At 41.5% G+C, this 23,220-nt stretch overlaps 1 protein-coding gene across 3 annotated transcripts in view; it reads left to right on the forward strand.

Moving 5' to 3' along the window:
- Positions 1 to 23,220, forward strand: part of LOC137425011 (6-phosphofructo-2-kinase/fructose-2,6-bisphosphatase 4) — a 94,255-nt gene that overhangs the window by 40,515 nt on the left and 30,520 nt on the right. For all 3 annotated transcript variants that reach the window (XM_068113000.2, XM_068112998.2, XM_068112997.2), the window contains exons 2-5: positions 9,145 to 9,270; positions 9,502 to 9,598; positions 9,840 to 9,906; positions 10,026 to 10,100. In XM_068113000.2, coding sequence (XP_067969101.2) covers positions 9,145 to 9,270; positions 9,502 to 9,598; positions 9,840 to 9,906; positions 10,026 to 10,100 — 365 coding nt within the window. The remainder of the gene's footprint in view (positions 1 to 9,144; positions 9,271 to 9,501; positions 9,599 to 9,839; positions 9,907 to 10,025; positions 10,101 to 23,220) is intronic.

The raw sequence follows: 23,220 nt of genomic DNA on the forward strand, positions 1-23,220 counted from the left end.
TTTGGTTATTTTGGAGCTTACGCCACCCGCCACCAGGTGGGTTCCGGTCACGTGGTTATCTTGCCGTGCAAGCATCTCTGCCGTATATCGCTGCTGCTTTGTTTTCGCATTTTGGTTATTTTGGAGCTTACGCCACCAGGTGGGTTCCGGTCACGTGGTTATCTTGCCGTGCAAGCATCTCTGCCGTATATCGCTGCTGCTTTGTTTTCGCATTTTGGTTATTTTGGAAATTTTCTTAGTTTTAACCATGGGTCCTAAGAAATTGAGTGCCAAGGGCAGTACTGAGAAGAAGAAGAGGATGATGTGCTTGGATATAAAACACGCAATCGTCGAAAAACATGAGCGAGGTGTGTGTGTTGTCGACTTGGCGAGGCAGTACGATCGTAGCAGTACGATCGAAACATTTTGAAAGGGAGGAAGAAACAAACCTCGTTGGACAGGTTTTTATTGAAACGCCCTGCAAGTGAAAGCGAGGAAAGTGTGGCGAAAAAGGCAAAAGTCATCTCCTCCACCTCCCCCAGCATCTTCGTCTGATCTTCAAGGTAAATACACTTAATAAAACCAGTTTATTTCTTTACATTGTGGCGGACACGGAGGCTCACTGGCGTGGTGACATCATTCCGCGCACCGAGTGGGCGGGGGCCACGCCGAGGGGTAGGCGTGGCCTCAGGATATACACCGGGTGCGCAGCCCGGAGCGCGCCAGTGTTAGTGAGCTCTTGAATAAAGACTCTTACAAATTACCGCGTTGTCCGCTTCCTCCTTGTTTACAAGCAGCGCGCGTAACGCCGCTTATTATGTACAGTATATACGAGGTCGTGCTTGTTTATACATTATTTGTTATTTATAAAGTACATTTTTCTTATTTAAAAACACGTAACAAAAACAATTGGTGTGGTTTTTTGGGGGGCTGGAACGGATTAATAGCATTTCAATGCATTTTAATGGGGAAATTTAATTTGAGAAACGAGCAAATTGAGTTACGAGCTCGGTCACAGAACGAATTAAACTCGTAAGTCAAGGTTTCACTGTATGTATATATTGCCTTTAGGGTCTCATAATTGCAATATATTTTTTATTTTTTGGTCATTATTTGAGTTTTTCTCTTTAAGGCCATTTTTCTGCTGGAGCGGGGTCTAGCCTTGCATGCCCCATGAAAGCCGTCATGGTTCCATTTTTGAGGCAATGTTTTTATGGCTGAATGTTGGTCATTATTTGATTTAAATTGATTAGTCTCACCACGAAGGGGATGCGAGACCATTGCAATATATCTGTGTCCGTTCACATCTATATTTCGCTGTTTTTCTTTGCAACTGCTTGTCAGATCGATGCAAAAGTTTAAATTTAAGAGGGGAATCCCCACGGAGAATATTTTATTGCTAACTGTCAGGTCACATGGTGTGGCAGCCATATTGGATTAAAGGAATAAATTTGGACGACATTTTCTCCAAAACCGCTCGACAAAAAAAAATTGAACTTGCCATGTGTCATTTCAACATGTCATGGTGTATATAGGATGATTATGTCTTCACCTATCGGTGAGGTGGTATTCCAGCCATAATTGGTTGAATTGAAATTCGTGTCCAAAAAAATCTCAAACTTCTGTGGGGTTAGTTAGCTGCAGCTATTGTCTGTGGGGTCTTTTGGATCTGTGGGGTCTTTTGGATCCATTGGTTCTTCAGGGTCTTTTCATTATTTTGGGGTCGTTGGGATCCATCAATTGGTTCTTCAGGGTCTTTTCATTATTTTGGGGTCTTTGGGGTCTTTTGGGTCTTTTGGGTATTCTGGATCTGTGGAGTCTTTGGGATGCATTGGTTCTTCAGGGTCTTTTCATTATTTTGGGGTCTTTGGGGTCTTTTCTGTATTCATGGTATTTTGTGCTGAACCGTCTACAGGGTATTTTGGGCGTTTGGGGTCCATTGGGTCTTCGGGGTCTTCTGGGTGTTTGGGGTCCATTGGGTCTTCGGGGTGTTTGGGGTCCATTGGGTCTTCTGGGTCCTTGGGGTCTTTTGGGTCTTCGGTCTTTTATTTCTTTTAACCGGTCTACACAGTCGTGTTTAAAGATTGCCCATTCAATCCCGTCCCTCTCCCACTCAAATCCCTCCTGAAGCACTACCTAAAGCCTATAAAACCTGTGTGCTCAATGGGTTTTTTGGGCCTTTGATGAATATCTGAAATGATTGACTCTTTATTGTACACAAAGTTTGCTTTGTTTTGTGAATTGATGCACAAGGATGTGGAGGAGGTTGGTCATACCTTTTTAAATACAAGACTAACTAGAGATGCTCACAGATATACCAGCTTTACATTCATTGGACAATAGATGAATGAAATCACCACAGTATATAGGATTTGAATCCTGGAATACTGGCATGTTTGGACGAATGCTAAAATGGGAAACTCAACAGACTAGCTCTAATTACCTCTGTCACCAAAGGTGGATGGAGGTTATGTTTTCACCCCTGGCTCTGTCTGTTTGTGAACAAGATATGTCAAAGTTGTGGATGGATTCAGACGAAATTTGGCAGAGATGTAGCATATGTGACGAGGCCGAAATTATTAGATTTTGGTGAAGATCCGTATTCGGATCCGGATACTAGAATTTTAAAGTGATTCTTCACCATCAATTGGGATATCGGGCCAAAAACGATACATAGCAGGATATCTCAAGTTATGGATGGATTTGGACGAAACTTGTTGGACCGGTTGTGCGTGTGACCAGAAAGAATTTATTAAATTCTGGTGAAGATCCAGATCCGGCTAGTAGAATTTTAAAAGTGATTCTTCACCATTGAGTGATATGGCCAAAAACGAAGGGTAGATCAGGGTATGAAAGACTGTGACCTATGGTGATTCCTGTGATTTTTAGTTAAATGTGACTGTATTGTGATTTTCTGGTCTCCTCTGAGATGCAAAACGTAATCTGTTCATCAGGTGGAGGTATGCTCTTGACTGAGTGCTGTTCCAGTTATTTAACTGTGACATTGTTGCATGTCTATTGATGTCGTTTATTAAACTGATGTAAAGTTTACATGTTTTGGATATTCATGTATCGGAATGCTGGGACTAATAATTATTATGGCTATGCTGAATGTAGCTTTGGAATTGCTGGGAACTACTTTTGGCTTTCTGCTGAGGTCCAACATAGAGAGCCTGTGTAACAGCAATTTGGGGGTGATTTGGCTGGAATGATTCCATGCAGTGACACAGCTCGGCTGTTTTATCCTGAAGGTGAGATTTTTCTTTACTATTGAGCAGTTTTGTTGTTTGGTTACTTCAAGGTTAAATTATTATGTTGGGGGGGGGGGGGGGGGGAGGTGGTTTCAGTAGCCGTTTCCCGTCCCAATGCTCTTTGGGCAATTTCAGTCTGTTACCCATGGGTGGATTCACAGTTTATAGGATAGGTGGATTTGCATGCAGCCGAGGTTGGGCAGGTAGATTTACTCCCTCCATCCAATCCTCCAACAGCTTGATGTTGCAATTTTCCTGACAAGTTATCCTTCCAGAAGCTGGAATCCAAACTGTAATATTAGTTATTTATATCCTTAATAGTATTTCCTTCCACTTTCCAATTTGAACACAACCTCTGGGATGCCAATCCAATCATTACCGATTGGCCCCCATTTGTACCAGTCTTGCATAATAGCAACCTGTCCAGAAACACCCAAACGTGACTTGGTGGCATTTATAATTGCCCGTTGTTGCATTGCGGATCTTCTCATTGAGCTACCATGTACCTCCTTGTGTTTTTATTTATTTTTTGTGCCATCTGAACTTCAGATATCAATCTGTTATATAAACATAACCATTTGATGCAAATGTGGTATTTTATTTTTGAAATTAAAACCAAAAATAAATAAATGGCCCCACTGCTGGAAGGGTGTTGGTCGTGCTACCTTGACTCGGTACAGCTGCTGTCGTGCGCTGAGTAAATTGTCTGCATATTCTGGGCAGTCGGGCATGCCAGGTGTGCTCTCTGGCTGTTGAATTGCCCAAGCCTCTCACAAACGTTGCTTTATTGTTGTGTTTAACGTCAAGCTGCTTCAGTATTCTTGTACGAGCAACCATTAGGCATATTATGTTTTTCTAATGCTCTGAATAGTTTTGATTGTAATGCTGCAGTCCTTGAAAGGTGGAAAGAGCAGTGGTTGGGCTGATATCACGTATGCAGTTTGACGTTCTGTGATTACATTTATTTTTGTTTTAACTTTACCTGTGGTGATGCACATACCGGGAATCATATTTGCCATAATCCAATGTAGTCTGAGTTTTGTTTTGGAGAATTTTAAAACTTTTATTTTTACACTTTTTTTTATTTTTTATAAACTCACCCGATATGCTCAAAGTACAGTATTATCAAATAGGAGGGTAGTTTATAATTGACCTGGGCTCTTGTTAATGCCTTTGATTGGTGTTTTATGTACCGGTATATCAGCTTACTCGTGAAGTACCTGTGCTATGCATGGATGGGAAGCCAAAACCAAACTATGCGAAAAATGTGAATGCTAGACCATGGAATTTGTTCCATGTTCCCTGTTCCATGTTCATGTGAAAATTCCATGTGTACATGTGAAAAATTCCATGTGTACATGTGAAAAATTCCATGTGAAAATTGTTCCATGTGGAAATTCCACATTCTTGTGACTTTCAGTTGAACGGCAGACATGGACAGCCGGCCCGTGAAGGACTTGGGCAAAAAATATACCCAGTCTGAATGGTTCTATAACCAGTTAATGGCGAATCTGTATGTCACTGTTAGAAAGTAGAAACCCTCAAGTCATTTTCTCATTTATTTTTCTAGATTTTCATTCCAAACCATCATTCCAATCATACATTAATACTATAACAAAATACTGTTCAATCCTGATTGTATTGAGATATTATGTCGGTTAGGTAGGGCATATATAGATCCAGGTAGATCTGCATAGGTATCATGCTTTGGCTGTCGTTATAGGAAACCTCACCTGTAATTTCTGTTTAGGTGGTTTGTTTGGATTAAAGTGTATCTTCGTCCCCATTACGAGGAATGGGGCATGATAAATAGTTGTAGGGATTATGCTAACTCCATTGTATGTCAAACCTCTGATTATCCCGGTGTCCCTTATAGCAATACATCACATACATTAGCTAGATCCATTAGGGCACCACATTAATTAATTCCCCCGCCACCACAATGACTGACCGAAAAGACAAGCAGGAAGCGGCCGCGCAGTGGTACACTATGGCGATCAGACATTGACCAGGCAGGCTGAGAGCCATGCCCAGGAGAACTTGTGATTGACAGGAGGGGAAGGGGCGAGCAACACCAAGAGCACTGATTGGAGAGTAAAGAAGGACTTGTGATTGGCCACGGACCAATGGCATGGGAGCAGGGCGCCAAGCGTTCAGCCAATGGGAGGGGAAGGAAGAGATCGGAAGATTCGGGAAGGCTAGAAGCGATGCGCTGGTTGGAGGAGGAAGCGCCAGTGACGTCAGAGGACATCTGATAAAAGAGCGGAGACCGACATTTTCTCTCTTCGCCTCTGTCTCTTCCCTTGGCCCTCTTGCTCTGGACTGTCCATTTGTGTTGGCTCTTCTCGTTTTGGCTTCTTTTCTGCCCGCACCTCCCTTCTGCCTTTGCTTTTCGTTCCCGGTTGGACCTTTCCTTTGCGAACCACGAATTGCCTGCATTACGACGGACATTGGGGAAACGTTGGAGCGCCGTCGATTCTCGTCCCTGGTGTTCACGTGCGAGCGAGGCTCGTCGCTGAGCGGCGAGACCAGCTCGAGCGAAGCGCTCGGTGAGGCCTGACAGAGTGTGCACACCGGAGCCTGGACGATTCCTGACGGACGCTACTTCCAGACACAGATAAGATGCACCACACCCGAACCACAACGTTTTCTTTATTTCATTCTTCCTGTGTTGTGTATTTGAAGTGAAGTGTGGGAGCGCTCCATTCGAGGGGTTTAGGTTTTATCATCGCATTTCATTGTTCTCGGGTTCCGTAATAAATATTTTTTTGGTACATTTTACCTCCATCTCGGGTTGTTAATTTCCACAGGGAGAAGACATCGTCGGGGCCGTGAAGGTAAGCGGCATTCTCCCCCAAACCCTCCTGCTACTTGTGTATGATCCGCCATTGAATTGGAAATGCCTCGTTAAGCTCGATTCCATCCGTGGACACTCTGTCTTAATGGAGTCGTCCACAGGACAATATTATCAAGCCAGCCCATTGTCATGTGTTAACTTCCTGATTCGGAGCAGCTCAGTATCGGATCAATTTCCAAATCATAATTTTATTGAGCAACTTGTGAAACCTCCTTCCTACCTTAAAACATCCGCTGGGGCCCCAAAACGTTCCACAGGTGGTTTGGTGGGGCTAGCCCCAAAACTGAGGGAGTAGTTTCAGGACGGACAGACACTTGTTTTGTAATATAGATATTTTCATCACTCTTCTAAAGGTAATCTTTAGTTAAAAAAATTTAAAAAAATGGGTGGGGGGAGGGTTGTTGGATAACTTGTCCCTTAAGAGGTGGAAGCTTTCATTGGCCTTCACTGTTTTAACTCTTTAGGATGTGTGCATAGGTAGTGCAGTACATTTTTAAGTGCCTCATTTGTCAACTCGTTACCTTCAGGTTGCTTTTTAATATGATGTCCTTGATAGATATTCACCACCGTACTGTGCAGCAAATCTTATCTGTATTACAGCAGGCTTTTCAATAATGACAAGTTTCATAACGATTCGCTTTGCCATTCCCCATATCGATTGCCGCTGTATTTTCTACTCGTGCATTAATAAAGTAAAGAACCTGTGATTGTAGGTCCTGGTTTACAAATTGCACAAACAAATCCCCTCAAATTATTAATTAATGTGCATTTATTTATTCTACCTTTTATGAACAAAAGATTAGGACAAATTTCAGCAAACCTAATTTTAACTCGACAGCGATTTTCTTCCCAATGCATTTGAAGGAAATATCTTGTAAAATCTATATAGAATGGAGCAAGTCTATCATGTCTGGTGTCTATATAATCAAGACCACAGCAGCAAACAGCCACCGCCGCAAACAACGGGAGCGGGCCTGAGGAAACAGTGGAGGAGCCGAGCAGAGCTGGGACCGAGCAGAGGGCAGACCCAACGGTCAAAAATCCACCACGACCACCAGAAAAGCAAACTATGTACAATGGCCATATATATATATTTGTCTATTTAGTTTTTTGCTCCTCCCCCTCCCCCCCCCCCCCCCCCCCCCACACCTGCTGTCATTTTTGCCAACCTAAGTATATATATATATATATATATATATATATATATATATATATATATATATATATGTTGTTGCGGAACTGGTCGCCGGCCTTCTCCCCTTACCAAGGGGGGATTAGTCCCCTTGTCTTTGACTGGCCTGGCGGGACCTGGGACCTATGACGTCCCTCCCGGACAGCGCGAAATAGGGTATTAGGACTAGAATTCGCTATTGCCTAATTACTCGCGCTGCCCTGAAACGAGGAAATAAGCCTCGCACGAACCACGCGTGTTGATGCCGAGCGGTGCGTATTAGCGATCCGTGCCGTTTAGATGGTGAACCCGGTTCTAGCGGTCTTATTCGTGCCATGCTTAGTCAATGGATAAATTGGAAAAAGGAAGAACAGATTTATTTACACTATACAATGATTCCAGAAAAAGGGGACACAGTGCAGCCTTAGACAGTCTTACTTAATACCCAGGACAAACGGGCCCATCTCACACACACACACACACACACATACACACACACACACACACACACACACACACACACATACACATACACATACACATACACATACACACACACACATATACACACACACACACACACACACACACACACACACACACACACACACACACACACGGCTTGCAGCTGCAGGAAGATGGTCACTGCGTCCAGGGATGGCTCCCGTGCAGCTCCCTCCGGTCTCCGGCTCGTCCCGTTCAAGATGGTAAGTAGAGAAGGCAGGCGCTCTCCGCGTGTCGTTTGGATGCACAGGGTTATTACGGGGCGAACGGTAGGGTGTGGGCTCTGGGGCTGTTGGCGGTTAATCACTCGTAGGTTTATCCGCGTCTACTCGCGTGGCTGAAGTAGGCGCTATTCGCCACTGGCGCATCTGGCTGCAGCCGTGTACTCGTATCGCCAACGCTTCTTCTTCCTCCCCTCTGGCACGTACGTTATACTGCAAGGTACAGTTCAAAGCCTCAAAGCGAGTGATGCGAGTCAAGTTCTCCTGCCGACAAGTCCTCTCTGTAACAAGTCCTTTCTCTCCTCTGCGAGTCCTCACCAAGCCCTCTCCCTCTCCCAACAAGTCCTCACAATGCGCTCGCCCCCTCAAGTCCTGTTCAAGGGCTTTGTGCAGCGACTTATATAGGCACGCCCTGCGAACCTTCTCGCACTTACCAGACGCGCCTCTCCACGCCCTCTCCACGCCCTCTCACGCCATGCCGCTGGAGCCCTGGTTGGCTGGTGGCTCTTACTGTCATCGCCTCTGACGCTCCGATCTCAACGCCGCCCCCACCCCGACCCCACGCTCCTCCTTCTCAGGCCTACCTCGTGTTACTTGACTAGTGAGCGAGCAAAGGGCAGCAAATGCAGCGGGCAGCCAAAGCGTAACACTGAACGGGCAGCCTAATTGGGCGCGGGATCAATTATGCTCATGGAGGTGGAATTGGAGGGTGGACGCAAAATGAACGGGACCTAATCTCATGTCTTTACACAACGCAGATATTAATAAGGGAAATGGCCTATACTTACACATACTATGACATAACTAATACTATAAGTGGGCCTACGTGTTGCTCGTGGAACTAACTATGGGGGGGCAACCCTTTAACCTATAATGATCAATATGTGCAAATCTCCAAACCGTAGATATATATATATATATATATATATATATATATATATATATATATATATATATATATATATATATATATATATATATATATATATATATTTATATATGTATATATATATATGTTTTTGTCTATTTAGTTTTTTGCTCCTTTTCCTCCCCCCCACCTGCTGTCATTTTTGCCAACCTAAGTTCAAGTACAAAGTGGATGGGCTTTGCATTTTGTGATGCTTTCTAGTTTCACTTGTAATCATGAGCAAATTATTTCAGGGACCTCGGACCATTCAGTGCTGTCCCCAACATTGGTTGTGATGGTTGGCCTGCCAGCTCGGGGCAAGACGTCGATGGCCATCAAGTTGGCACGCTATCTCAACTGGCTGGGCTTTCCCACTCGAAGTGAGTACATTCTATGACCTTCTGCTGCATAGAGCTCAGATGGATATGTTAAAGCAGCATCGCATCTGCTCGACTTGCATTTTGTGTGCTGTTGTGTGGGCCTTTTGTTGCTGAAAATGAGTTTCAATGTGTTCTTGCTGTGATGCCATTGCATGAAATCCAAAGGCAAGTAACGTTCAAGGTTGCCTAAGAGGTGTTTGTTCCTCCCCACCCCCCATGCCCCCATTTTAGTTTTCAATGCTGGTCAGTACCGGCGAGAATCTGTGAAGAGTTATAAATCGCACGAGTTATTCGCTCCCACAAATGAAGAGGGTGTTAATATTCGTCGGTAAGATTTTCCTCTAAAATTACTTTATTGGTATCTCCTTCTTTGAAAGTTTGTTTTGTTGCTGAAAGTGAGGAATATTTTAACATTCCGTTGGAGATGGCCTAAAGTGATTAGTTATATAAATGTGCTTTCCTCTCCCACCCTCCCCCTCAAACCCCAACTTCCTCCCCGAATGGTATACACTTCCAGTGTGGTTTTAGGCATTTCTGATTTTTCTGTTCCCCTGTCATTTCCCTATCAGACATTGTGCTCGTGCTGCCCTGCATGATGCACGATGGTACCTGAGCGAAGCTGGTGGAAAGGTGGCGGTAAGTATTTAGTGTGGGTAAAGAGTGGGGAACTGGAGATTTTGGAAGAATTACTCTATTTTTATTGCAGTTCTGGTTTATCCCAAGTTGTCCTTTGTCTTGTACTGTTTTGCATTCAGATTTTTGATGCAACCAATACGACAAGAGAGCGGCGGGCCATGATTTTGGAATTGAATCAAGATTGGGGCTGCAAGGTAAGAACTGTGTGCAAATGTGAAAAGGTCTAGGTGGTTGTTTTGTGCAGAAACCTCTGAGGTCCACAGGATTTGATGAAGGATTGCTTATAAGCTTGAGCAGCAGCAAGAATGTACAAATTGTGGTTCCTTTGCTTTATGCAGTTTCTGATCTGACACCATAATCTCGATAGTTTTGTACGCTTGGAGTAAAAGCGGCTTTTCCAGAGTGTACAGGTGTGTTGCTGATTATGCTGTAGACCACCTGGGTGTGCTGGAAAATCTGGTGCATCAGTTCAGAAATGCCCTGTAAGTTGGTGCATCATTTTTCTGTGCACCATTCTTTGGTTCTGTGCAACCAACATATTTTGGACCAACATAATTTGAAATTTCTGTGAAATTGTATGCATTAATTTTTGTTTGTCCAAGATGTAAATTCGTGAAGAGGGCAGAAGGCAGAAGGCAATGTAATGTACTGATAAAACTGAGCAGCTTCACAATATGGAAGCAACAAGCAATTGAATGGATGAACGGTAGCAGAGGGAAGGAAATTTTAGAACCTGTAACTTAATGGGGGTAGAGATTGGGGATTACTTGAGATGGTAATATTCTGCTGACTCTCCACCCTGGGCAGAAGAAGAGCAAGATTGAACAGACTAGGGAAGGTCGTGCCATGACCGGAAGAAAGACGAACCAAAGGAGTGTAGGTGAGCAGCAATTCTGGATTTTGGGCATTTTGGAAGAACATGTCCATCCTGGTGAGATGGATGTTGGGAAGGGCAAATGGAGCAAGATTGGAAGGAAGTTTGCAGGAAACCACGGTCACAAACTACCCTTCAATTAGAGAGCAATAGGTCCTGTGCTTTTGTTTCTTTGGGAGATGCCAAAGATCTTGACGGCTCTGGATTCTGCATAATTTAGTATAGGTAGAGAGGTGGTGGAGGCAACCATGAGGGGGGGAAATCACTACTCTAATGAGCTACTGTTGAAGGCCTTGTTTGCTCTGAGGTTGATTTGTCCATGGAAGATGCCTATTCTGCATTTGAGCTTTTAAGGCATGTTTTTGTGTTCTATATCCAGTGGAGGCCATGGCTGATTGTGAGATCCAGAGGGTTTTTTTTTTTTGATCCATAGCAACAAACAGGATGATTTATTGAAATGAAGTGGCAGATATTCATCCAAGCCATATTTGGGGAAACTGATTCTGACCAGTCATTGTAAGATAGGCATTTCACCTTGTTGTATGGTTGGCAAGAGAGATCAAAGTAGAAGCTAACTAGTGGTTGCATTCTGATGAGGTCATGCCTTTATCCGTTACTTTCCTATCTCACCATATAGAACTACAACGACACTCAGTAGAGAGCACACCTCCGCCTGGTTGGCCATATCACTCAATGGTGAAGGATCACTTGAAAAAACATTCTACTAGCTGGATCCGGATCTAGATCTTCACCAAAATTGACTATTCTTCCTTGTCACACACACAAACCTGTCCAAGTTTCATCCAAAGCTATCCATAACTTTTAGAGATTACTGCTATTTTTTTTTTTGTATACAAGATCGAGGCTCGTGAAAGAGCTAACATTAATCACACAAAAAAAAAAAAATCAAACGGATACACAAAACATATAAGGAGAGTGGTATACAAGATGGGGAGAGGGGGAAGCACACAAACATTTGACAGCAAGGACATTGGGAGATCTGTGGGAGGGAGAGGGCTTGGGGGGGAGGTGGGAGAAGTATAAAACACATGGACACTGCAAGGACTTCCAGGTAAGAAGTTGGTATTTCAAAAAGGTGGATCTGGGGTGAATTAGCAGGGGTAGAAAAGATCAAGTTTTGGATGTGGGAAGATAAGAGAAGGTGGTGAACAGCTGTTTTGAAGACCTGGAGGGAGGAGTGGGATTGAAGAGAGTGAGGGAGTTTGATATGGAACATTCCATGCCAGAACCAATGACAATGAAACTCAAGAGTGAGGGAGTTTGTTCCAGAGGTGGGAGCAAAGAGGAATGAAAGAGTGAAGGTGATCTGAGAGTCTTGATTTTGGCAATTTCACCATAAGAGGGTTGCTGGCAGATCTTGTGCGACCTGTGGGAATATTTGGGGGACAGAGCACAGAGAGAGCTGGGGGAGAAGGGGGGGGGGGGGGGGGGTGCTAACCAGCAACCTGCCCGCTATATCTTTTTTTTAGCCCTATCTCCCAATGGTGAAGAATCACTTTTAAAATTCTAGGATCCGAATCTGGATCTTCACCAAAATCGAATCGTTTCGTCCTTGTCACATATGCTACATCTCTGCCAAATTTAGTCCGAATTTGTCCACAACCTTTTGAGAGAATTTGTTCACAAACAGAATGGTGAAAACATAACCTTCATCCACCTTTGGTGGCGGAGGTAACAAGGGAATTCTGTGTACGTCTGATCGTTATAAAATCAAACGGCTGGTCCAATCGACGAAATTTTACGGATGTGCTTGGGTTATCCAGGGTCAGGTCATTGGCACAAAATAATCCCCCTTACCCCCACAAATGTGGGGAGACCTTCGGTTTTCACGTGTGCATTTGGAATAGTGCAGGTGGTTTACTGACTCCTGCTGGAGAGAAAAAGGGGGTATTTAGGGTGGGAAAACTATCTCGATTCTGAAAACTAACCCTCTCAGTAGTGTATATATGTTGCTTCTGGGACACTCTCATTTTCCCATTGACTTACATGTTAATTTTTCCCCTCCCTCATTGCCCCTAAACACCTCTATTTCTCTCACCCTGTTCTTTACGAACCTTCTAACCTTTTGACATGTTATCCTTATTCATTAGACCACTTAAACAATGGTCCTTCTGTGTGAACCTGTGATCCTTCTGACCTTATGGACCTTTTAACCTTTTACTCTTAATATCATCTGGTGAATCATCTTTGACCCACTCAAACAACGACCCTACAAATATTTGTTTATGCGTGGGAAATAATTTAATTCTCTTGCCACTCCCTTCACCATCTAATATATTAACAAAAAAGATGTTTGAGTTTGGTTCTTTATCAAGATATTTTAACTGAGCTAAGATAAAATGGTAAACCTCCCTCAATGTTCTTGTTTGAGCGCCTCCAGTGCCACATACCATTTTTAAATTAAAGTATATATTTTCCTGGCAACCATCAAAGTTTTCCGTCCACTCAAAAATATTTCCATCTTTTTTACCCAATTCACCGGTATTTCAATTAATTCTCTTATTTGTTTTGTAAATTTTTTTACCAGTTGTCTTTTCAATTATACCTATTTGATATTTTTCACATTCGTTATGTTTACCATTTATATACCAAGGTTGATTACACCTCCACTCTTTAGTCTGGTTGGTACTTGGTTCTATCATTTATATAATTGTAAAAAGGCGGCGGTAGCCCGTTAAAATCCCTAACCCCCCTTTTTAACTTATCACTTGTATACTTGTATAACCATAAGGGAGACTATCAATTCCATTTTCTAAAATAAACCTCTTATCATCAAAAGCCCCCAATGCTTTCTTATTCACCTCTTCTGAATATAATTTATGTTTATAACTTCTTATTCCATTAATCTTTCTAAACTCTTCTTTCTTTGTTGTTAAACAGTCATAATAATCCTTAAAGTTTGTTGTTTCTTTAATGACATTTTTCTTTATGCCTTTTAACTTCTTATCAGTTTTTTCAACGTTATTCACAATGTATTTATAAGCATAAGCCTTAGACCTCAATCCCACAAATTCACTCATGACATTTCCTCCTAATTCATCCTTAAACTTTCCAATCACCTTTTTATTTTTAGAAGAGAACAACTCACTCTCTGGACTGTAATTACTAGTGTCATAGATATTAATGTCCTTTTTCATGTCTGAATAAACATCATCAGTATTAATTTGCAAAATAAAACTATCTGTATCCATATAAAGTAGATGAACATCATTTTGATATTTCTTCCTCAAGTTATTATAAAAGTAATCATACATTAATGACTTTGATAAATCAAGAATTGATGTTCCAATATAAATAGGTTTGTCCATTTCAATACTCTCTTTAATCAAATGGATCGCACAAAAGTTCTCAGTAAAGACCTCAGCTCTAGTAAAACTCGGTCTATTAATTAATTTTGATGCTTGTTTCCAAGATGTTGATAGTCTGATATTTTGTCTTTTTCTCACATTTTCCATGGTCTTACCAAAGACCGCATTATTCATCAATTTATAAAAGTCTTTCTCAAAATCTGTTTTTGACTCTGTTCTTCTTTGTGTATTAAAATCAATGTACCCCTTCAACCAATGACTTTGATTGAATTTTAGAACCCTATGGATCTTCTCTACTCTTAGACCTTTTGATAAATATTGTTGCAAATTTCTTTGGTGTAGAACATAATTTTTCTTGTTATATAATGTAGTAAGTAATTTTTCTGTTGATTCACCTATATTAAATGATTGTTGATAATCACTTAACCACTCCTTCTTTGGACTTTCCTTTTCACAAGCAAATGGGAGATCTTTGTGTAGGTTATGAAGTTCCTCTGGATATTTCAAATCGATCTCAAAATAATAACCAACCTTTGAATCATTCAATTCTTTTTGTGTAGAGATACATACATCTTGTAAAACCTTTTTGTAATCTTTTTCCTTTACCCATCTAAGTTTTCCATAAGGAAGAGCCTGAGACATTGCCCAGCCATACAGGTTGTTCGCATCATAATACATCAAGTAGGAGCTCTCTACCGATGGATCATAATTTGGAATGTACTTGTTATTTGCTTTAGCATATCTCTTTGAACAGACTTGTGAAATTCCTCCTCTCTTTGCCTTTTCAATCATCAAAAGCATATCAACATCGGTTATCAAATCCAAAGCTTGTTTTGTCATTTTTAACATCGCGCTCCAAGCCAATCCAGGAGCAGTGTAATAGTGAGCAGGATCCAATCCATATCCAGAATGACAGATTGTTCTGAAAGCCTCAAACACATCAGCCAACAAAAGCACATCAGTTTTGAGGTACAAATCGTGATACTCACCAAGATTCTTAATGTTATATTTTTTCCAAACATTTTGTGCGTGTACATAATCTTTATCAGATATATGACTATTATTTAATTTGTTAGAGAAATTTTCTTTTAAAGGAAGTTGTGTTTCATTGAATCTCTCAAATGAGTCCATATAGTCATAGGGGTAAATTCCCTTTTGTGTTAGAAAATCTTTATCTAAAAAATACTCTGAAAGACATGGAAACTCTTTTAGATTTTGAACCAAGTTAGCCAATGGACTTGCCATGAATTTAAATGTATCAAGAAATCTGATATGAGTAATAGGAGATGTGTGAATTGTTTTTGTGAATGAAATGTATTTCTGATCCGTGTTTGGAATTGCTGAGATACTTCCAGAAGTCTTTGAGAGTTCCTTGATAAATAGATGTGTATCATAATGAGCGTTGTTATGAAGAAAGACAGGAATGAAAGAGGGGAGTTGATAATTAATATTACAACTTTGATGAGCCGGACCTCTATATTTACCAGTGAGATGACAATGGTCTCTAATCCCTGCCGCCGTCTCCAAGATCTCGCGAGATCTCGCGAGATCTCGGAGACGGTGGGAGGGATTTTCGAAGCTCCACACGGTCTCCACGTTTTTCGAAGTTAAGTCTGTTCACAATTGTATTTTGTCGAAACTGTATTTATCTTTCGGTGTGTGAAGCTATTGTGTGCAACTTTGGTTGTTTCTCGGTGTTTATCTTTCATAAATTGATCGTCTGTTTGCCGTGTCGTGTCTTGAGGCCTTGTACAGTGTGCACTGTACAACCTTGAGGCTTTGTTTTTCTCTCAGCGGTCCGTCGTTTGTGATCCAATAACTTTCGTTCTCTGTATTCCCAGGCTTTTCACCCATAGCCTACTTCCTTGTGTAAATCTCAACTCAAAAAAACAAAACAAAAAACATTTCCTTCTCTGTTCTCATTCGTTTATTCATTCTTATTCGTTCGTTCGTTCTTCGACCACGTGTTTCTCCCCCATTTCCCCAGATAGTTTTCACTCATTAACCTTCAATGTTTACACTTTCCCCTCAAGTTATGTATTCCGTCATATTTTATAACACCTTTTTCTTCTTCTTCTTTAAAAGGCTGCTTTCGACTTGCTCACCAAATCAATTCATCCCAAAAAAAATATCCATCTCCTATAGTGCCTTTTTTCTACATTCCCTAAACTCTCCTGCACTCCATCCTCCATCCAGCGTCCTTAAACGTATTTTTAACTCGAAGGTCACAAGAAACTCATTTTGCAATAAATGTTCGTTTCCCATAAATCGTACACTTTCAAAAATCCAATCTCACCCCTCCCCTCCAAATCTTCCCCATAACCCCTCCCCTCCAAATCTTCCCCATCACCCATCCCTTTCAAATCTCCCCCCTTGCCCCCTCCCTCCTAAACTACCCCCTCACCCCTCCCCGCCAAGACGCCCCCTCGCCCCTCCCCTCCTAGACTCCTGCCTCACCCCTCCCCTCCAAATCTCCCCCATATCCCATCCCTTTCAAATCCCTCCCCTTGTCCCTTCCCTCCCAAACTCCCCCCTCACCCCTCCCCTTCAAATCTCCCCACCCTCATTGCTTCTCAATTTCCCCCCTCTCACTCCCCCTCCTCAAAGCGTCCTCCCCGCTTCTTCCCCCTTCAAACTCTCACCTCCATCTCCCCCAACCTTCTGCCTCGCTCTTCCCCCTCCTCAAATAACACCTCATTGTGGCTCACCCAATCACCATCAAACCTTTTGTCCGCCCCATCCTTCCCTTTCTCCGAGCTATTCTGAAATCTCTGACACACCTTCAACAGCTCTCCCTATCTCTTCCACCTCTTCCACATCTTACCCTACCCCTCCTCCCCCCTGTTCTGTATCTGATGCTCCCCCTTCCTCTTCATTAACGGTATGGACCTCAAACATCCGGGGCCTTCGTTCAAACTTAACTGATCTCTCCATACAGGTTGCTTCTGTCAAACCAGACGTGATCTGCTTAACAGAAACTTTCCTCCTTTATGATGTCTCTGATTCCATAGTATCTCTCCCGGGCTACTCCCTCCTCCGGTATGATAGACCTGAGCCTCGTCCTGGAGGCGGGGTTGCTATCTTTAACAAAAACTCTCTTCCTCACTCGCCCTGCACTGCACTTTCTCCACCTCACCCCCAGGAATACCTCTGGCTACGGCTTCCCCTTCGCTCCCACCTCTTGTTCATATGTGTGTTGTACCGTCCACCAAACAGTGATGACTCCATCTACATCTCGCTGTCTGATGATATGGACCAACTTCTATCTACTCATCCCAACTCTCTCTTCCTCATATGTGGTGATTTCAATTGTCACCATGCCAGTTGGCTGGGTGTGGGTACCTCTCTCACCAGCCATGGCTTTTCAGCAAAGGACTTCTGCGACTCACTGGGACTGACACAATCTGTCAATTTCCCGACCCGGATCTCAGTCAACGGAACATCTTCTCTTCTGGACTTGGTTATGACTAACTTCCCTGAAAATGTCTGCTGCTCTTCTTCTGCTCCGATCGGATCATCTGATCATGTCCTTGTTAAAGTGGACATCTCTCTGACCATCCTCAGGGAGCCTGCTCAGCGTCGACGAGTCTGGCATTTCACTCAGGCCAACTGGCACGGTCTTCAAGCAGCCATCAATCATCTGGACTGGTCTCCCATCTCTACCACCTCTGACATCAACTCATCCTGGGAATTCTTCCAAAGTAAATTGCTCTCTCTCATGCACAGATTTATCCCATCTCGTCTTCAGTTGTCATACCCTTCCTCCCGTCCATGGTACACGGAATCTTGTGGTGAGGCTGTTGCCCAGAAACAACTTGCCTTCGTCTCCTGGAAAGCAAATCCAACGGAAGGAAATCTCATTTCCTTTCACAAAGCCCGAAACAAGTGTGTGTCCACCCTCAGGAGAGCCAGGAAACAATATCTCTCCATTCTCAAGACCGAACTCTCTTATCTGTCTCCCTCTTCCAAATCCTGGTGGCGTCTGGTCAAATCCGTTTCTGGTGTTTGTTCCCCCTCCATCCCCTCCCTTACCTCAAACGGCTACACAGCTGACTCCGCACGTGAAAAAGCTGAATGCCTCAACTCTGTGTTTGCCTCTAAATCTTGTGTCCCAAACCCATCCCTCTCTGTACCCACCATACCCAGTCGTACCCTGCTGCTCCTGGACTCCGTGTCCTTTCCTCCTGACAAGGTGGAAAAGTTTCTGTCAACCCTCGACTCTGATTCTGCAACTGGACCCGACGGCATCAGCCCACGGGTCCTAAAATCCTGCTCTGCTGCTCTATCTCACCCTCTCTCTGTTCTCTTCACCCTCTCTTTTGCTCAAGGTCAACTGCCATCTGCTTGGAAATCAGCCAACATCACCGCTTTGCACAAAAAAGGTGCAAAAACAGATCCGAGCAACTACAGACCAATCAGCCTTCTCCCAATTATCAGCAAAGTCATGGAATCCATCATTGCTTCGGATATGAAATCTTTCCTCTTCTCCAATGGCTTGATCTCTGATCATCAATTTGGTTTCAGACCAGGTCACTCTACTCTGGACATGCTGCTTCTGCTGTCTCAACAATGGATGGAGGTCCTCAATGCCAAACAGGAAATTAGAGCTGTCTCCCTCGACATATCACGTGCCTTCGACACGGTCTGGCACCCCGCTCTGCTCACCAAACTCTCCTCCTTTGGTATCTATGGAAATCTCCACGCATGGCTGGCAGACTTCCTCTCTAGTCGTCGTCAACGTGTGGCCCTGAATGGGTTTCTCTCATCTCCTCTTCCTGTTCAGGCTGGAGTTCCCCAAGGCAGTGTTCTGGGCCCCGTGCTTTTTCTGGTCTTCATCAATGATCTCTCTGACTCTCTCGAAAATCCTCTCTATCTCTTTGCTGATGACTCCACTCTCTGCCGCTCCATTCCTCTTCCCTCAGATCGGCAGTCTGCTGCCTCCTCACTCTCTGAAGACCTGGACAAAATCACAGACTGGTCAAACAAGTGGAACATGTCTTTCAATCCTAACAAATCTCACACTCTTACTATGTCTCTCCGAAAAGATCGATTGGACAACCCTCCCATCTACTTTCTCAACAATCCTCTCCAAGAAGTTCTGTCGCTCAAGATTTTGGGTCTCACTATCTGCCATGATCTTTCTTGGGAAAACCACATTTCCAAGCTGGCCTCCAAAGCCAGTCGCCGACTGGGCATCCTCCGTCGTGCGAAGTCCTTCCTCGGCACACCTGAGCTCCTCACCACATACAAGGCTTTCATCCGCAGCTCAATGGAATACTGTTCTCCCCTATGGGCCGGTGCTCCTGCCTCACACCTAGCTCGGCTTCACGCTGTTGAAACCAAAGCTTTCAGAATTATTGGAATCTCCCGCGATGAAGCTATCTCTGAGGGCCTTTCACTCACTCACCGCAGGCAGGTAGGTGGTCTTTCTGTCTTCTACCGACTCCTCTCCGGCCTTGCACCCCCAGCTCTCTCTGTGCTCTGTCCCCCAAATATTCCTACAGGTCGCACAAGATCTGCCAGCAACCCTCTGATGGTTAAACTGCCGAAATCTCGGCTCTCTGCTCACCTTCACTCTTTCATTCCTCTTTTCTCCCGCCTCTGGAACAAACTCCCTCACTCCCTCACTCCCTTCAATCCCACTCCTCCCTCCAGGTCTTTAAAACAGCTGTTCACCACCATCTCTTATCTTCCCCCATCCAAAACCTTGATCTTTTCTACCCCCGCTAATTCACCCCAGATCCACCTTGTTTGAAATTCCAACTTTCCTGGAAGTCCTGGCAGTGTCCATATGTTTTATACCTCTCCCACCGCCCCCTTCCCATGCCCCCCCCCCCAAAGCCCTCGCCCTCTCTCAGATCTCTCGATGTCTCCATGTCTCTCGGTCCCTGCTCTCAAATGTTGTGTTTGTGTCCTTCCCCCTCTCTCCCCATCTTGTCTACCGCTCCCGATGTTATATGTTTTATGTGTCGGTTTGTCTTTCTGTGTGATTAATGTTCGCTCTTTCACGAGCCTCGATCTTGTATACAAAAAAAAAAAAAAAAAAAAAAAAAACCTTTCGACCTTTACCAATTTTCTCCTCACAAATATGACAGACATTGTTTTTTATAAATTCTCATTTTTCTTTACTTGTTAAGGACATTGGTTTATTGGTTTCTCTCATTATCTTGGTTAATCGAACACAGTCTTTTTCTAGTCGTTTCACAAACTCCTCTGGGGTATTTGAGCCTCTATACATCTCTAACTTGTTATATTTATCACCAACGGATGATTTGATATAATAACAAAAACCACAAGGAGTATGTTTTTGATATTTATTTGTGTATGATTCTTTTGGATCTGGAGAAGCAGTATCAATTTTTTCTAAAATACTTTCAAAATCAGCATATATAACAAATGGATGTTTTATTGTTTTCTTTTCATCTTTGAATGTGATCTTTGAGCCTTTTATAGGCATGTTGATTACCGTTGATTTATGTTCACCACAATAATTTGAATGTTTATCTAATCTTTCTTGTGTATGGAAGAAGTTAAGACAATGCATACAAATATATCTTTTATTTGTTCTTTTACATACTTGTGGTTTTATTAATTTTGTAATATCTTTGATGTATGTATAATGTGAATTTTCGTCTGAATTAAAATATAGAAGATTAATATGAGTTTGTTTACAATTGTCAGAAAGCTTTAAAACCTGAATGTTGTTTGTTTCTGTTAGACCATAAACATTAACTGATAAATTATTCATCTTTTCAAATTTAGGAATATCATTTAAAGTCATCGGAAACTTTAGATCTTTCGTATTTAATGTATTCTCATATTTTTTATAATGAGATACTCTTTCATCATGAAAATGTGGAGGATGTAAGTGTGCTAAAATAGACCAGAGAAAACATTTATTGTCTTTATTTTTGATATTGATAATTGCTTTTCTATTTTTGATAACACTGGGTAAATCAATGTAAGAAGAAGCTTTTAGAGGATCTGATTTAAGAATATGAATGTCTATGTAAATAATTTTTCCTATATTGAACCCACTTCCTACGATTGAATTATCCACATCTTGCTCTTGTTTAATAAGTTCATCATAGACTCCTGATGTTTTAAAATCTTGATATGAAGATATAAAGTGTGGCTCAGTTCTCATGTATGGTGTATCTATAACTCCTTTATCCTTTGTCATTTCTAATTTTACCCCCATATAAAATTTAAGTGGTTTCATTTCTTTTAATGTTTTTTCAATCAATGTTTGAACAGCAGGTTTGACTATTTCTACAGCATCAACTATAGACTTTGGTTCGGGAGGTTTGAAGTTAAAGATTCGAATCCTGATATGTCTTTTGAAAGCACCATCAGTATTTTTAATAGTAAACAATTTTGACAAGTGTTTGTTAGTTTTAAGATGGGCTTTAAACCCCTTCTTGAGGATGGTTGTTTTACAGACCTTACAATGTTTTGTTTTAGGTGGAAGAGGGGAAAGTTTGTTAAGAATGTTGTATGTATGTTTTGCGGTGAGAATATGTTGTTTATAATATTTTACTTCCTTCTCGCAAGTATCACAATAAACCATATTTATAGCGTGAGAAAACGTGGTGTTTTATATATATCACTGTGCTTAAAATAAAACACTTTTGAGCTTTACAGCTCCGTTTTATATATATCGCTGTGCTTAAACTAAAACACTTTTTCACTCAGAATCATCTAAGTCATAACTATCACATGAATACTCAGAATCATACTCAGTCATCAATAAAGCTACTCTCATAACTATCATTTGAGCACAAACTATTAGTATCATAACTATCATCTGTGTTCAATGAAATACTATCATCACCATCGTCCGAGTTCAATGAAATACTATCATCACTATCGTCCGAGTTCAATGAAATAGTAAAATCTTCACTGCTGTAATGACTCATATTTAATTAGCAGAAAAAACCTTTCCATCTATACCAATATACTTTCTTTCATTAACGGATTCAATCTCTACATTTTTAATATCAAAAGTTATCTTTAAATAATCTCTATCATAGAACGAAATGACATTTCACCAGAAATATTAACATCATTCATTTTACTTAGATCTACACCCTTTGGATTATTAAAGTAAATACAAATTTCTCCACGAGTATTGTTGATGGTCTTATCATTCTTTTTCAAAGTATTGTGGTCAATCACTTTTTCAAGCTTTGAATAAATTGCCAGGAGTAGAGGAGAAACTTTTGTTAGATTTACTTTAATGGATGTCTTTCCAGGTATAGTTAGAGCTCTTCCTTTAAATGAAATAGAGGGGCTCATGTTATTTTCCATAACTGGTTTTACCCAAAAATTTCCATATTTATCTTTGTTCAATTTAACATCTTTGACATATTTTTCTATATCTTTCACCGAAGTAGAGATTGATTGAAATTTGTCTTTTGTGCTTTGAAACATTGTATTTATTAATGAATAAACTTGCATTTAGTTTAAGTAAAAATTTACCACATAAATATGATAAGTTCTGAAGGATATTTAGAATTTCCAGACTCTCCATATGATAAATTAGAGAATTGTCCGGCTTGTGATAGTGGGGCTTAATGATGAGGATTCATATAAACAATGTTTATTCTGTGATTATATTCTAATTAATGATAATAAGAAATATAAAAAAACATATAACTCTTTTAAATTAGAACCAAAAATGAATTACTTTACAAGATTAATAAGAGAGATGAATGTTAAGCATTATGGTGATAATACACCATTTCTTACAAGGAAAGAGACTCTTTGTATTGAGGAAATGTATAAGGGTTTAATGATATTTATTATTCAAAATAATTTTAATGGAAATGTTAATACAAGATACGACATAAATAAAATAATGAATTATTTTGAAATTAAACCCGAACTCAGGATAAAATATAGAGTTTCTAAAATAGCTCAAAAAAAGTTGGATGACTTGTTTTCCAAATATATAAATGAATGATTTTTTACCCGTTTGGGAAAATAAGATAAAATTTAATAACCATAAAAACATTCCAAATTCATTGAGATGTCTAATAGTTGGTTCAAGCGGATGTGGAAAAACCTGTTTGCTTTTAAAGATGCTCCTTACCCCCAACTTTTTAGATT

Source organism: Myxine glutinosa, chromosome 4 (genome assembly GCF_964187855.1).
Source record: "Myxine glutinosa chromosome 4, kmMyxGlut1.1, whole genome shotgun sequence".
Lineage (NCBI taxonomy): Eukaryota > Metazoa > Chordata > Myxini > Myxiniformes > Myxinidae > Myxine > Myxine glutinosa.